General features: G+C 40.8%; 1 protein-coding gene across 1 annotated transcript in view; it reads left to right on the top strand.

The window, feature by feature from the left end:
- The window catches only part of LOC120025885 (LIM domain kinase 2-like), a 35,869-nt gene extending 26,106 nt beyond the window's left edge, over nt 1-9,763 (top strand). The window contains exons 9-16 of the mRNA XM_038970635.1: nt 541-627; nt 1,491-1,622; nt 2,391-2,447; nt 5,464-5,529; nt 6,295-6,472; nt 6,591-6,646; nt 6,855-7,012; nt 7,262-9,763. Coding sequence (XP_038826563.1) covers nt 541-627; nt 1,491-1,622; nt 2,391-2,447; nt 5,464-5,529; nt 6,295-6,472; nt 6,591-6,646; nt 6,855-7,012; nt 7,262-7,466 — 939 coding nt within the window. The 3' untranslated portion in view covers nt 7,467-9,763. The remainder of the gene's footprint in view (nt 1-540; nt 628-1,490; nt 1,623-2,390; nt 2,448-5,463; nt 5,530-6,294; nt 6,473-6,590; nt 6,647-6,854; nt 7,013-7,261) is intronic.
- Nucleotides 9,764-17,600: the final 7,837 nt, after the last annotated feature.

Here is a 17,600-nt window from a genome sequence, read left to right as displayed (position 1 = left end):
AGCCTCGCGGCACGCATGCCTTATGTTACCGATGCCTGTCTTAGTGATGGACCATTCCATTCCCGTGGCTTCCGCAATGGATTCTTCCACTGAGACAGGTGTGCCATGATTTAGTTTTTTTGTGACTGCTCGACAAAAGAAATCTCAATCAACAGCCTATCAACCAAACAATCGACCAGTCGACTATATGGGGTCAGCCATAGTTAAAAGAAATTGATAGTTGGAGCTCTGTTAGATTTCAGTGCAGCCTTTGATGTTAATGATCATACATTGTTATTGAAGAAACTCACTTGCTATGGCTTTACCTGCCATCCCGTGGTTGGAGAGTTCTCTAATAGAACCCAGAGTGTTCTCCATCGGAAGCTTCTCTAACAGCAGATACAGTGCATTCAGAAAGTATTCAGACCCCTTGACTTTTTCCACATTTTGTTACATTACAGCCTTATTCTACACACACACTCTAACACACACATTTTTTGTTGTATTTTTTTGTTGCATTGTCTGTATTTTAAATTTGAATGTTTTTCTCCATTTTGACAGGTGACCCACAAAGCCACTGGTGAGGTGATGGTGATGAAGGAGCTGATTCGCTGTGATGAGGAGACCCAGAAGACCTTTCTAAAGGAGGTCAGTAGACTAATCTGGTTATACATTGGGCCGTGATTTATTATACCCACAAATGAGAGCTTGCCAAATGTCCCTGTATTTGCTTCATAGATGGATTCCTTTAGGCCAACCTTATTATTTTTGTATGCATTTGCTCCAGTCCTCAGAGGGAAAAAATAAGCTTCTGATTTTTTTTGCAAAGATAAAATATCTCCAATGTGGAAACTGATTTCTGTGGTGATAATTTTCACAATTACATTGTGTTTATGATAATGCCCTTGTGTAAGAGCTGTTTGGAAGAAGAAAAACATTGCAGTTTCATTATGTTCTGGTGGGATGGAACTTTTGACCCACATCATGTCGTCACAATTTGATCTGCTTATAATAGACCAATGCCTGTACATATGGGTAAGGGGGTGGCCTCTAGACCATCCTATCAACCAATCAGGGATGTGTATGTAAATATCTTCACATTTCTTTCCTGTTGCCCACACGATCAGACTGAGCATTTCAAGGGCCAAAGGAGGCTCAGGGAAATAAATGCAAAAAATATATTTCGGAGTTATATTCATTAAATAAACACAGTGATTTTAATAGACATACAGTGATGATTTGAAAATAAAATTACAAAGACTGCATGGTGGGGGCTTTAATGGAAAACTCCACCCAAAAACTATATTTTGGTATTTGTTTCATTAGTCCATTGTTGACATGGTCCCAAAATGTTTTGCTTGTCAGCAATCAAGTTTTCAAGATATGTAACTTTCAAAATACAGAAATCCTCCCTGTATGATGCATTTTGCATCATGCAAAATGTGTCATATGGGGATGATTTCTGTATTTTGAAAGTTGCATATCTTGAAAACATACCTCTTTCTCTCCAGGTCAAAGTGATGAGGAGTCTGGAACATCCCCACGTGTTGAAGTTCATCGGCGTGCTATATAAGGACAAGAGGCTGAATTTAATAACCGAGTTTATCGAGGGAGGCACACTGAAGGATTTCATTAGAGACATGGTGTGTTTCAACTAGTTAAATTCACTTCACTCTCTCTGCTCTCCCACTGCTCCAAAATAGCATTAATGTTGGCCTTGGGTCTGCTGTTAGTGTTTTCCTTAAAGGAGAAGTAATTTTTTACAACCAAATCTAAATATTTTATGTAAATGGTATGTTATAGAAGGGTCAAGACACCTTTTTGGTGATTTCACTTTTTATTTTTTTTATTTTTTATTTACTTACCCCAAACAGCGAATCACTTCCTCATTCTTGTTGTCCAGTATAGGGGCCTGTAAAAATATTAACATGGGCTCCAAAAACACCCAAATACGTCCTTTTGGAAACAGCTAAGCTCTCAGTATATTGATGCGGGTCTTTTAAATGTTATACACATGAAATTGTGTCATTCCTAACTTTATCCGCAACATATATTCCATACATCTCAAGACCTGCATCACTATACTGAGAGTTTTGCCGTTTCTAGTAGGACGTATTTCAGGGCCCCCATACTGCACAACGAGGGTGAGGAAGTGAGCACTGTTTGGGGTAAGTTTCTCAAAAACAAGTGATATTGCAAAAAAAGGTGTTTGGACCCTAAAATTCCATTTACATAAAAAATTGAGTTTTGGTTGTAAAAAAAAAAAAACGTATCCTTTATTAAGGGCCTGTGCTGTTTGGGACTGGGACTCGCTTGACCTCATATAAAGGCTGTTGCCTCAGTGGTGGGCTGGCTGGCATGTCAACCAGCAGACCTATTCATTTAGTTCTTTCTTCTCTGGGTTGTTATAGGACCAGTTTCCATGGGAGCAGAGGGTCAGCTTCGCTAAAGGTATTGCTTCTGGAATGGTGAGTTGGTGCCTTCCAGGGATATTTACCATTGGCGGTAAAACACTGTCCATATAGACACTGGCTGCTTTTTGTTCAGCTGGACTAGCCTCCAATATGTATGGTGGTAGTTTAACGCAATGCATTTAAAGGTACAGTACCTGAAGTGTTTCATTCCAAAATGCTATGTATCCATTTACAGAAATGTTTGTTTAAAGAAGTTATGAAAGTGTAGTTCCCCCCCCCCCCCCCCCCCCCCCCCCCCCATCTAATCATGGAATGAGGTTGTTAAATAACAGACATGTACAGTGCCTTCAGAAAGTATTCATACCCCTTGACCTATTCCACATTTTGTTGTTAGAGCCTAAATTCAAAATGTATTAAATTGATTTTCTTTCCTCCCCCATCTACCCACAACACCCCATAATGACAGTGAAAACATGTTTTAGAAATGTTGGCAAATTTATTGTAAATGAAATACAGAAATATCTCATTTACATAAGTAACGTAAACTCACCCCATTCCGTACAAATGTGCGTAACTGCAACATTCAAACGAGGCTACAAAGAAAACGAATGGGACTGTAGCGACTGTGTTGACTTCAAAATCGGGGGTGTGAACTACGTTTCTATTCAAGCGTTGATCGACATGGTAATGGCTCTATAGTATTGGAGAAAAGTTGAAAAAACTGACCCCTCTGTTACAGCGTGACGTGTCATGCCATAACGTACAGCACGCATAAAGCAACTATCTTTGTCTTACAATCTCTCTCCACCAGGTGTAGCACTTCTCTCATCCTTTAAAAACAAGAAATGGACAGTGACGGGGGTAAGGGGGGGATACCTAGTCAATTTTTGCGTCATCATTGCATGCGATCATCATTCTCAAAGCCGCTGTTTACTTCTAAGATCACTTTAGCACCGCCCTAAAAACCTGATTCAAATTCGACACAAACCTTCAAATAGGTATGTAATGACACATTATATAAACTCTTTATAGTGTTTTATTTACAATTTAGAGGCGATAAGGTGATAAGTTGGATAGATCGAGTGAAAAAAAAGCAATTTTCCCACACAACATCTCTCCTTCTCACTATCACGCATTAGTTTCGCTTCCCCACCCGCCATTTTTAAAAAGACCCGACGGGGCTCATTGCCTTCTTGAATCATGCAGAAACGGGCAGCGTGGGGGTCATGTAATTGATTCTGTTGGAAAGGGGAGAAATTGTGCTGTACAATGGTATTGACATTACAGTTGATCTGGAAGTATTACGTTTTTGGGGCGCTAAAATAAGGTCAATTGTACAGACCAAAGCGATGTACAAAAGTGAGTGAGTTTACGTTATTCACACGCCCTTGACCATCCGCTCAAGAACAAAAATTGTCCTGTGGCTGAATCTAGATGATGATCCCTGTTCTACAGGCTTCCTTCTTTTCACTCTGTCATTTAGGATAGTATTGTGGAATAACTACAATGTTGTTGATCCAGCCTCAGTTTTCTCTGATCACAGTCTTTAAACTCTAACTGTTTTAAAGTCACCATTGGCGTCATGGTGAATCCATGAGCGTTTTCCTTCCTCTCAGGCAACTGAGTTAGGAAGGACGCCTGTATATTTGTTGTGACTGGGTGTATTTATACACCACCCAACGTGTAATTAATAACGTCACCATGCTCAAAGGGATATTTAATGTTTGCTTTTCATTGTTACCCATCTACCAATAGGCACCCTTCTTTGTGAGGCATTGGAAAACCTCCCTGGTCTTTGTGGTTGAATCTTGTGTTTGAAATTCACTGCTCGACTGAGGGACCTTACAGATAATTGTGTGGGGTACAGAGATGAGGTAGTCATTAGAAAATAATTTTAAACACTATTGTTGCACAGAGTGAGTCCATGCAACTTATTATGTGACTTGTTAAGCAAATGTTTACTCCTGAACTTATTTAGGCTTGCCATAACAAATGGGTTGAATACTTTTAGCTTTTTATTTATTTTTTATAAAAGAATGTCTTAACATAATTCCATATGACTTAGGGTGTTGTGTGTGTAGGCCAGTGATGCAACATTTCAATTTAATACATTTTAAATTCAGGCTGCAGCACAACAAAATGTGAAAAAAGTCAAGGGGTGTGAATACTTTCTGAAGGCACTGTATTTGTTTGAAATCTAGCCCTTGACGTTTTAATTTCGGAGACAAATAATCATGTTTTGTTGTAAAATACTATACATATCCGTTCAAAGGTTTGGGGTCAATTAGAAATGTCATTGTTTTTGAAAGAAAAGCTAAACATTTTGTCCATTTGTGCTAACATAATTGCAAAATGGTTTTCTAATGATCAATTAGCCTTTTAAAATTATAAACCTGGATTAGTTTACACAACATGCCATTGGAACACAGGAGTGATGGTTGCTGATAATGGGCCTCTGTACGCCTATGTAGATATTCCATTAAAAACCAGCTGTTTCCAGCTACAATAGTCATTTACAACATTAACAATGTCTACACTGTATTTCTGATCAATTTGATATTTTAATGGACACAAAAAAATTGCTTGTCCTTCAAAAACAAGGACATTTCTAAGTGACCCCAAACTTTTGAACGGTAGTGTATATCCCACCTTTACACAGTCAAGGTGATAAATAATTACATATTTTAATAAAGAACTGTGCAAATGATACATTTGTGACATCAATATTTTAAAATCTGCCTACTTGAGGCAGGGATTGCCCTTGCTCATGGGTCATACTGGAGTGGTTGGGGCTGGGCAGTGACCAACCATATGCTCCAGAGACCTTACTGTCTTAGCCAACAGTGGCAGGCCTGGCCTGCATGTTTCCCTGGAGACCAGCTCAATGCTGACAGTAATCCTAATTCCCTTTCCTTTTCCACAAACACAACTATGTGGGGCAACAAAAACATGTTTATATTTTCCCACTTAAGGAATTGTCAAATGATGACGTTTCGGTCTCTAATATGGCGTGTTTGCTTCCCCTCGTGGATGATTGGTTTGTTTGACTCATATTTCTTCTTTATTTCAGGCCTACTTGCATTCAATGAGCATCATCCATAGAGATCTTAACTCTCACAACTGCCTGGTGAAACTGGTAGGTGACCTGTCCTGAATTGTACATTGCATGCAGACTCAGAGATAGATATATAGAGGAGCAGAGATCCCTTTCAATTTTTCCTGATTTTCATTTACAGAAACACCATAAAGATACTAATCCAGCCTCATTATCTCAAATGAATCATGAAGTCGTTGTTTCTCTCTTATACCAAAGTGTTTGGCTCCTAAACAGTTAAAGCTAGATGTACCTTGGGCGTACTGTAGGTTATTTTTCCGATGAGCCTGGGGGCAGGGTGTTCTGGAGCATGTTTTGTTGTTGTGACAGGAGTCTGTTACTGAGCCAGGGCGGTCTTGTCGATACAGGCCAGGGTCCGGTAGAGCTAGGTTCTATTGTAGCAGCCGAACACAATTTACAACAACATGTTGTGTAAGTAGTAAAGTACAGGCTTATATAGATCTTCACAGATCTTTCACTGTATGGCAACACTCAATGAGGTGTAATGAGTCTTGTCTGTTATTTCCAATGAGGTGGCATCTGTATAATTGTCTCAGTTCAGTGTCGTTATATACAGGAAGACAACTCATTGTTTAAATTTGATACACATATCTGGTCATATTGCATTGTGATTTTTTGGGGGGGGATTTGTCAATGACTTTACACACAACAAGCAAAATCCATTGAACAATCTTATATTTTGTTGTTGACCCATATTGATTGAGGTATGAACAAAACACCCACCACTATTACATTGCCACTTCATATGCTCTTGACCTCTGACTTCTAACCCCTGTCCTCCCTCAGGACAACACAGTGGTGGTGGCAGACTTCGGCCTATCCCGGCTCATGGTGGAGGAGAAGGTCAAGCACCCTCCCCCTGAGAAACTGGCCAATAAGAAGAGAGTGTTCAGGCGCATTGACCGTAAGAAGCGCTACACAGTGGTGGGGAACCCCTACTGGATGGCTCCAGAGATGCTGAATGGTGAGCAGAGCAGGACGACCCAGCTTGGAGCTGTGGATCACACAGATCAGTCACTTCAACACGTCTTTATTCACTCTATGCTGGTCTGTTAATCAACTTTCCATTTTGTCATCCTCAGGTAAACGCTATGATGAAAAGGTGGACATTTTCTCCTTTGGAATTGTGCTTTGTGAGGTAAGAATGCCATTTTGAAAGTTTTGCTTTTTATATTGACAGTATTAGGCTTTGAGGTAGCTGTATGTTGAATTGAAGGATACATTTTGTGCTTCAAAGTTAAGCTAATATAGTTTCAGTATCATTTTCATCAGTTTGATTTGTCCACAGTGTTAGTCAGATACTGTAATCTGGAGTGTGGATCCATTCTTAACTCTCTCTGTTGTAGATTATTGGGCAGGTGAATGCCGACCCAGAGTGCCTTCCAAGGACCTATGACTTTGGCCTCAATGTAGACAAGTTCATGGAGAAGTTCCTCCCTGCTGACTGCCCACAAGCTTTCTTTGCATTGGCTGTGGCTTGTTGTGACCTCATCCCCGAAAACCGGTGAGTTTTATACAGTATCTTATGGCTTTTGACGCTGAGTAATGTATTACAGTTGAATCTGTTGTATTATCTAGATTATATTTGTATGCTAGTGACAACAGCTATAGTAGGCATGTTTACAAAACATTCTGTAATTGAAGGCTCAGGCTGCCTTCCCAGGGACACTCCCTCATCCTGACCTGCCTGCCTAGCTACATTCCTGGTTGTAACCTCTAACCCCCCCTGTGTCTCCCCCCACTCCCTCCCCAGGCCTGCCTCCCAGAAGCTGGAGGACTGTTTCGAAGCCCTGTACCTCAACCAGGAGATGGGCATCCCTCTGCCAGCCGAACTGGAAGAGCTGCACCAGAGACTGTGTCGACTCCACCCCCCCAAAGACAGCTCCTCTCCGTCCCAGTCCACACCCCCAACGCCAGCCCCTGCTGAGGATCCCAGCTTGGCTGACCACAGCACCTAGCCCACCTTCCAGGACCACCGTCTGGACTGCTGCACTGGATGAGGAGTGGGGAAGACGGACCTAACTCGTGCCATCTGGGAACTTGATACCCTGAGCTAGCTGGACAAAACCCCCAAACACCAGGACATGCAGGGTACACATCTATTTTTACCATACTACCAGAACATGTTATGTGGTTCACTGTCTCTATACAAGGAGGAATCATATTGAGAGTAATCTCTCCACAGCATTTAATATCAATCCCCACGTGTAAGCTGTTGTGTTTTTCACTGGGTTGTTTTTTTGGGGTTGGTCTGAAGTTGAAGTTTGCTGAGTGTGGAATGTAGAGATGAGACCCAGCCCATGAGAAGACTCCTTCAGCAGGCAGGCAGCAGCAGAGAAAACAGATGTGTGACAGACTGGCTTGATTGATGACTGGCTCAGAGTTAACGCAAGGCAGGGCGTTTGGAGTGAAGTTTGTTAACCATCAGGAGGACACGTCAAAGGACGAAACGAACACTCTCTCTGAGGAGGCCACGTCACATCAGTCAGAGAAATATGTGGAGCTGTGTCAAATGAATATTTATGAGCTCACCGACCAGAAAAATAGTTGTCGAACAGTGCTTCACCTTGAGGTGTGACTCTCTGAGGTCCTTGATCTTAGAGGGCACTTTCAAGCTTCACTGATGGGATCAGATCCACTCTACAACCGTTAAGTGTAATCATGTGCACTCATCCTTTAGTCTTCAGGCGTCCGCATGCTTTCCAGACAAAACATTTCGGAAGAGTTTGTGCATATATATATTATGACATTTTGTGACGTTTTTGTTTTGCACTTTGGTGAGGGTTTTTTCAGGTGTTCGGATGTGATTGGTCAAATGTAGGGATTCTTCAGTAAAGTCTTTGTTGTCATTCAATGAGAGACGACGCGTCTTCATGCACATTTTGTCATTAAGAAATACAGCTCCAAACATCTTAGTTAGATGTAAAATTGTGCAACTAAGATCTCCTAAGCAAAAACATCAAAATTAATGACAGATTTCTTGAGTTACCTTAGATTCCTTCTGACTTTTGATGAAGTGTATACTGGCTACGGCATCTCAAAATGGACAAGCGGTACTATTGCCGCTTTTTTCTTGTTTTTCAAGCGACGGTCTTTTAAGGGAGTATGCGAGCACACTTATTCGGTTTGCCTAGCCGACTTCGACTAGCCACCAGCCAAGCTAAAGCATGCTGATGCCGTTGTCAGTGGAGGGTTTATGGGGCATCTACTGACTTCAAGTTACTGTAAAGGGTAGTAATGGTAGTGTATAGATTTTCTTACCGTTAACTAAATGTTTTCATTCCACTTTATTAACTACATATGACTTTGTTTATCTGTTCATGTGCAGTCATGGACAGATTTTAATTGAATTGTGATTTGGGGATTTTTAGAGCTATTGACTGATTTGGCGTTTATAGAATGAAATGAATAGTGTTTTCACATGTAGCTAAGCTAGCACACTTTCAGAATCAGACCGGTACCTGGTGCTTGTTATTAAAGGTCCAATGCAGCCGTTTCTATATTAAATACCTTACTGTAATATAATTCCATTAAAATGGGCAAAAATTGCTTTTTAGCAAAACTATTTCTCAAGCAAGAATTTTACTAGAACTTTCTGGGAGTGGTCTGAGTGGGGAGAGAAACTAGCTGTTATTGGCAGAGGTTTGGAACTCATTTAACCAATTTACTGCATGACGTCACCATGGAAAGCTGAAACTCTCACCCATGCTAACCTGCTGATTTAGAAGGTTCTGTGTAGATTGTATTTTCAACCAGCAACTATCAGGAAATAATATTGATCAAATTTTTTCACACTTACTGTGTTCATTTCAGCAGCTATAGGACAATTATTTAAAACACAGGAAAAACAGAATTTGGACTGCACTTGGCTTTAATGACTACTCAACACAGCTCTGTATGTGCTTCAGAATCTCAGCTGCTGATTAGACACTGAACATGTGTAGTAAATGGAGCTCTGCTCTCAAAGGCATTGTACAACTTACTAAAAAGTGACTTGTATAAATAAAAAAACTGGATTTATTTGTTTTTGTGATGTTTGCTGTAAGAAATGTATATATGAATCTATCTGAGAATCAAGGGTTTATATATTTTGTTTAGACATTTTGTACAATATGAAGATTTAATAAAAACTTTGGGAGGTTTGTTTGATAGCGTAATCTTTCTATGGTACTGACTTGTACAAATTGTAACCACTATCATTTATATCACCATAGTGTTGAATGAATTTAATGAATTAAACAATACCATTTTGAAAGCAGTTTCTTCTTTTTTTGCCTAAAGTGCTAACTTTACAAACAACATTATTTACTTCAGTGGCACACATTGGAATCCTACCCTCCCCTTGTAAATGGAGGTAGATGACCACTAGAGGGTGGTAGTGTGTAACTTTGCGTCTCCGATGGTCTAATTTAATTCCCAGTGAGCATGACTCTCATTCTCTTTACAGGAATAGCAGGTTTCAGCTAAATTACGTTTTAAATTGAGAGTTGTGGTGAATTGGGATTGTGCAGCAGAGCATCATGGGGGATGTATGTGTTGAGATGATCACGTTCTATATAAATGTTTGAACTGAATTTCTGTCTTCCGTCTCATCATTATTGAATTGTTTTTAAAGACGTAGTTATGAAACCCATGAGACAAAACAAAAGATCTGTACCTACAGTTTTTACAAGTTTAACATTTTCCGTGGTACAAGGTGGTGTAGTGCAATTTTGTTTTAGGTGAAGGAACGGCAATTTCTTTTAATGACGTTTCCTTAAAGTTGAATAAGCCTTTCATGATATACCGAACAAAAATATAAAAGCAACATGTAAAGTTTTGATCCCATTTTTCATGAGCTGAAATAAAAGATCCCAGAAATGTTTCATATGCACAAAAGCTTATTTCTTGAAATGTTTTTGCACATTTGTTGACATCCCTGTTAGTGAAAATATGTCCTTTGCCAAGATAATCCATCCACCTGACAGGTGTGGCATATCAAGAAGCTGTTGAAACAGCATGATCATTACACAGGTGCACCTTGTGCTGGGGACAAAAGGCCACTCTAAAATGTGCAGTTTTGTCACACAAAACAATACCAAAGATGTCTCAAGTTGAGGGAGTGTGCAATTGGCATGCTGACTGCAGAAATGTCCACTGTTGCCAGAGAATTGAATGTTAATTTCTCTACTATAAGAGAAATTTACGTTTTAGGAGAATTTGGCATTACGTCCAACCGGCTTCACAACCGCATATCACATGTAACCACACCAGCCCAGGACCTCCGGCTTCTTTACTTGTAGGATGGTCTGAGACCAGCCACCCGTACAGCTGATGAAACTGTGCAGAAATTCTTTGGTTGTGCAAACCCAAACTGTCGTCGTCCTCACCAGTGTATTGCCCGGACTGCAGTTTGGCGTTGTAACCGACATCAGTGGGAAAGTACTCACCTTCGATGGTCACTGGCACAATGGAGAAATGTGCTCTTCACGGATGATTCCTGGTTTCAACTGTTCCAGTCAGTGGCGTCATGTGGTCGAGTGGTTTGGTGATGTCACCGTTGTGAACAGAGTGCCCAATGGTGGTGGTGGGGTTTGTTATGGGCAGACATAAGTCTTCGAAAGCCAAGTTAACAAACAGATCACCGACCATTTGAAATCCCACCGTACCTTCTCTGCTATGCAATCTGGTTTCCGAGCTGGTCATGGTTGCACCTCAGCCACGCTCAAAGTCCTAAACAATATAACCGCCATTGACAAAAGACAATACTGTGCAGCCGTCTTCATCGACCTGGCCAAGGCTTTCGACTCTGTCAATCACCGCATTCTTACCGGCAGACTCAACAGCCTTGGTTTCTCAAATGACTGCCTCTCCTGGTTCACCAACTACTTCTCAGAGTTCAGCGTGTCAAATCGGAGGGCCTGTTGTCCGGACCTCTGGCAGTCTCTATGGGGGTGCCACAAGGTTCAATTCTCGGGCCGACTCTTTTCTCTGTATACATCAATGATGTCGCTCTTGCTGCTGGTGATTCTCTGATCCACCTCTACGCAGACAACACCATTCTGTATACTTCTGGCCCTTTGGACTCTGTGTTAACAAACCTCTAGACAAGCTTCAATGCCATACAACACTTCTTCCGTGGCCTCCAACTGCTCTTAAATGCAAGTGAAACTCAATGCATGCTCTTCAACCGATCGCTACCCGCCCGCCCATCTAGCATCACTACTCTGGACGGTTCTGATTTAGAATATGTGGACAACTACAAATACCTAGGTATCTGGTTAGACTGTAAACTCTCCTTCCAGACTCGCATTAAGCATCTCCAATCCAAAATTAAATCTAGAATTGGCTTCCTATTTCGCAAACAAAGCCTCCTCCACTCATGCTGCCAAACATTCCCTCATAAAACTGACTATCCTACCGATCCTTGACTTGGTTGACGTATTCTTATGACTCATGTGAATAGGATATCGACATCATTTGTTTGTGATCAGGAAACATCTTGAGGATTTCAGAAATGTATCATGTGTTGCATGTCTGACCCGTCATTCAGGGCAGACGAGCATCACATTTTTTGCAACCGCCCAAACATATTAAAAAAGGAAAAAAAATTGGGGGGGCTTGCCTGTTTTGTATGTTATTTTGGCATTAATACGTGTCACACATCAGTTTGCAAACAATGTAAAAAAATATATATATTATTGAGTTAATTAAGCCGCATACAAACATGGTCTCTTTTTTGTTTTCTTGAGTAAGGCAGCTCCAAAATGCAGGTGTTTCAGCCTAGCTCAGTGCTTTCTGTGGTGGTGGGGCAAGCCAGCAGAAAATACAGAGCGTTGCACCATGATTGGCTCAGTGTTCTGTCACTCATGGGGACACTACGTCACCGCCAAGTCTAAGGGTAGAGCTAGAAAATTCTAACCCCTTGGGTGCTGCCATAGAGTTACATTTGAAGTGCCCATACAAGAAGGCCACAGATAAAATGACGTCAAATCATGTTATATGTACAGTAGCTTTAATTGGACAGATCATTGTCAATATCATACTTTCAAAATCTTAGCTAGCAGTCATCATCATGAATCAAGTCGACAATCTACTGGCAAATCATTTTTAATCCTTGTCATATGAAGAGAAATAATGAAGAGAAATTATAGATAAAACGTATCGGTGCACATCGGCCATTGGACATAAACATTACACAAGTTCGAAATCGCAAATTCAACAACGAGTGGTTTGGAAGGAATCAGTGACAGTGGCTAACTGCAAGCATTGCAAAGCAATCACTAGCCTGCTATTCAGTGGAGTGGCTGTGTAGTCTCAAATCTGGGATTATTTGGCTCTTTTCCAAGTTTAAAATGATAAACATTCAACATTGGCCATGCTGTCAATGAAACATGATTTGTGCCACGCTCAAAACAACTGTTAACCCGGAATTGCGAAAACTTGACTTCAGTGAGTTCAAGACACCTGGGCAGTCGGGAATAAACGAGCTCCAACTGGGAAAATATGTTTTCAACGGTCATCCAAATCGGAATTGTAAATCCGGCCTCTTTCTAAAGCTACGACCTGAAGATCAATGACGTCATCATGATTCGACCTTGTTTTTTTCAGAGTTCCCAGTTGTTTTGAAAGCACCATAAATCCAGAGAATGCCAGACTTTGATGACAAAATTTGCCCACGAAGGATCGCAGCGCCACCTTCTTGTTCAAGTGGGCACAGCACAACAAGGTGAGTCCAAAAATGTATTGTATGCTATTGCTGCTGCATAAATTATGTAATATGCCAGGGAGATATGTATACTGTAGCTAAGAAAGTAATACTAAGTGTATATTGTGTAGAACAATGTTAGTAGCCCATGTGCCTCACCCTAATAATTTGGTCAATTTACCCCTCTTAATTTCACCTACTGTTCTGACTTGGTGGTGCACATGTAGCCTTTAACCTGTCTTAGAGAAATGTAATCATCGAATATTGTAAGAGCTTTCATTGTCTGCTTATATGCCCACTTTATTTATCCTACGGTTCTGACTTGGTGTACAGGGAGAACACTGTAAGAACGGCCCATGTTCTGAATTCTGTCGTTGTACATTTCAAACGTGCTAAACAAATAGTTATAGTGACTATGTCCGTCCTAGCTCGCTCATTAATGTCTTAATCGAAATTACCGATTGCCTCTTATCTGCTTGTCGTTCCTTTATTCCATAGTTTGTACATCTCAATTGTCATTAGAAACCACATTTGTTTAAGCAAGTCAGCCATATCACCTATGTTTTTTTTAAAGACAGTAAATGAGGCTGAATAAACTGTTTCGCTGCCAGACAAGGCTCTGCTGATAGCCAGGTGTAGCAGTGGTAAGATGTTGGGACTGCTGTTAGGATAGCTTTATGTAGGCCTAACAGTTTGTGGGCACCGTTTGTCACCGTTAAAGTGCAATGAATGTGTTTTGTATTTTTTACCCCACCAAGATTTACATGCTGAAATCGCCTCTGCTTCATAGTATACTCTGCTGATCTGATGCTGTAACGGTGTCAAGCGAGTCATGGGTAATTGCTTATGTGGAGTGAGTCTGAAAGTGGCAAAATAAGTGGGAGGATCAACATAAGTGGGTGTATGGAAACCTAACAGCTAATTGGGCAGATTGGTTGCCACTCAAGACCATTTTGCGTGGCTGCTTGCTGCTTTCATGTAGCGTTTTAGCTAAGCCTAACCCTTTTCCTAACCTTAACCTCGTTCTCATAACCTGCTAGTTTAGTTCTCCTAACCTGATACATTAGTTATCCTAACCTGCCACGTTAATTATCCTAACCTGCCACGTTCATTCTCCTAACCTGCCACGTTCATTCTCCTAACCTGCCACGTTCATTCTCCTAACCTGATACATTAGTTATCCTAACCGGTTTAGCCAAAACGCTACAAGGAAGCAGCCAAACAAAATCTGCCCAATTAGCTCAGCTGTTATGTTTCAATAACCCCACTTGTTCCGCAACGCCCACTTTCAGACACTTCACGTATGCAGTTACCCATTGTGTAAAACCGGTGTTATGATACTAATGTTTTGTCTCCACAGATGGTTTGTTTATATTTCTACCGCTGTGGCGATATAGAGTAGGCCTACCACTCCATCTAGTGGTCGCGTCGGGGACAACAGTTGTTGACAACTAACATTGTCGCTAACCCTTTTACTACCTTTAACCTAATTCTCTTAACCTGCTGTGTTAATTCACCTAACCTGCTGCGTTAATTCACCTAACCTGCTGATTTAGCTCTCGCCTATCTTTTCTTTGCATTAGTGGATACATCTCATTATTGTAATCCTTTTTTAAATATTCGATGAAGGTTGTTGACGTCAACCGCCTGTATTCAATGGAGAGAGATGACAAAGATTTGTATAACTAACCCAAAACAGACAATCGTTTTTTCATTTAACCAGGCAAGTCAGTTAAGAACAAATTCTTATTTACAATGACGGCCTACCCCGGCCAAACCCAGACGACGCTGGGCCAATTGTGTGCCGCCTCATGGTACTCCCAATCACGGCTGGTTGTGATACAGCCTGGATTCGAACCAGGTGTCTGTAATGACACCTCTAGCACAGAGCTGCAGTGCCTTAGACCGCTGCGCCACTCCTCTGATGTGCGCGTGTGCAATAGCTTAATTCGCTATTGCACTCCTTAACAATAATATTTTGTCCACTCTGTTCTTAACAGATTCTAGTTTAGGAAACAAAAAACTGTATTAAAATCAAATGTTTCATCGATGAGAAAATTTGCAGAATGTCAGCCAAAATTAATCTCCTCCCGCTGCCGGCCACTGCGCTTCTTCTCACCACCATATTTGGTAGTGGGTGGAAACGCCAAACGGATGCTTCATATATATACATCCGATTGAAATATCTGTCTCATTGTTCTGTCTCATTGTTCTATCTGCTATCTACAAGCCTCAATGCATGAATATGCATCAGACAACTCTGATATAAAGTGTTTATTCTCAAAGTTGCCGGGATGCCACGTGTCCTACTTATGTCAGTACACAACTTAAGCATTACGAAACTTGAAATTATGAAATTTGATCAAATAAACCTCACATGGCAAATAAGCCATTTATTGTTTTGTTGACCAAATTCGACACTCATTGGTCTCCTTGCTTGGTGGGCGAAGCAATGGAAAAATGCCATCTGCTGGACAGAAACAGATTTTCTGCTGCTCTTCCTCTCTGACAGCGGAAATGGTCATTGTCTGCCTTCAGTATTCTCACCCCAATGAAGAAACATCCTACACTATATATACAAAGGTATGTGGACACCCCTTCACATTAGTGGATTTGACTATTTCACCCACACCCGTTGCTGACAGGTGTATAAAATCGAGCACACAACCATGCAATCTCCATGCAATCTCTCTCAGATAGGATGCCACCTTTCCAACAAGTAAGCTTCATGATATGGGTTTCCATGGCCGAGCAGCCGCACACAATCTTAAGATCACCGTGCGCAATGGCAAGCGTCGGCTGGAGTGGTGTAAAGCTCGCTTCCATTGGACTCTGGAGCAGTGGATACGCGTTCTCTGGAGTGATGAACCACGCTTCACCATCTAGCAGTCCAACGGATGAATCTGGGTTTGGCGGGTGCCAGGAGAACGATACCTGCCCCAATGTATAGTGCCAACTGTAAAGTTTGGTGATGGAGGAATAATGGTCTGGGGTGGTTTTTCATGTTTCGGGCTAGGCCCATTAGTTCCAGTGAAGGGAAATCTTAACGCTACAGCATACAATGACATTCTAGACAATTCTGTGCTTCCAACTTTGTGGCAACAGTTAAGGGAAGGCCCTTTCCTGTTTCCCGTGCATAAATCAAGGTCCACACAGAATTGGTTTGTCGAGATCGGTGTGGAAGAACTTGACTGGAGGCTGTTATAGTAGCAAAAGGGGGACCAACTCCATATTAATGCCCATAATTTTGGATTGAGCTGTTCGATGAGCAGGTGTCCACATACTTTTGGTCATGTAGTGCATCAGGAACAACGAAATTGAAAATGAAAAAGATAAATGGAATATTGTGACATATTATAACTGAAATAATATTGGAAAATGTAGCCTGTCAATTACGATGATTATGACTGCGAAAATAAAGTTATTGAAGACCAACTTTTAATAAATTACATTGTAAATGAAAGTGATATGGATTGCAGCAACGGGTGTGATAGACAATTTAAATATAATTTTAAAACAAAGCTCTTTCCATCTGTTTCTTTGGATAACGACTTCCATATAATAAGAAATTACTCGCCCTACCACATTTCAGACATTGTTTCTTCAATGAAGTAGGCTACAATATGCTACATTAGGCCTACTGGCCTAAATAATATTTCGTACAGTAGCCCTAAACGAAATTATGAAGGTTCACTATTGAGTGTTATCACATTGTTCTACACATAACTTAATTAAATAATCTCCACTATCCGCACAATATTAGAATGCAATATAATTTGATTCCAAATACAACTAAATCACAATTTAGTTTCAAATGTCAAATGTGTAGCCTACAGTTCAGGAATATTTCCTGGCTTTTCCCTTCTTGATAAGAAATTACCATTAATGGATTACATACATTTGAAATGAAAAATTAATCCTACACCATGACTTTTCCATTCATAAAGATTTGTTGTGGTAAACGACGAAATTAAATACTTTATTTCAGTGTACAGAATTATTGTCAAATAGATAAACAGCACTTAGTCAGTTAAAATAGCAAAATCAAATTGTTCTGATAATACCCACCAGAGGGCGTAATTGACTTGAAAAATGTTGGTAGCAATCAGGACAAGATAACGCCGATATCCGTGTTGTGAAGTGGTAAATCGGTGGTGGATGATGGTTGCAACTGAGATCAACTGTGTGGGGGATTTTAGAGCATATTGGTGGTTTAAGGAGAGATCATCTGGCTATAATCTAGTGGCCAATCTTCGTTTCTATTGGCCCATAATTTGTATATCTTGGTCAGTCCTTGCATGATAGCTCTGTCTATGAATTGGAGAGTGGTTACATTTCTCCAGGCCCATCCCTCTGCTTTTTACTAAAACAGAGGTGGGGGGTATCCACTTTGTTATTGTTTCAA

Source organism: Salvelinus namaycush, chromosome 1 (genome assembly GCF_016432855.1).
Source record: "Salvelinus namaycush isolate Seneca chromosome 1, SaNama_1.0, whole genome shotgun sequence".
NCBI classification, from domain to species: Eukaryota; Metazoa; Chordata; class Actinopteri; order Salmoniformes; family Salmonidae; genus Salvelinus; species Salvelinus namaycush.
This window is presented reverse-complemented; position numbering and strand designations above follow the sequence as displayed.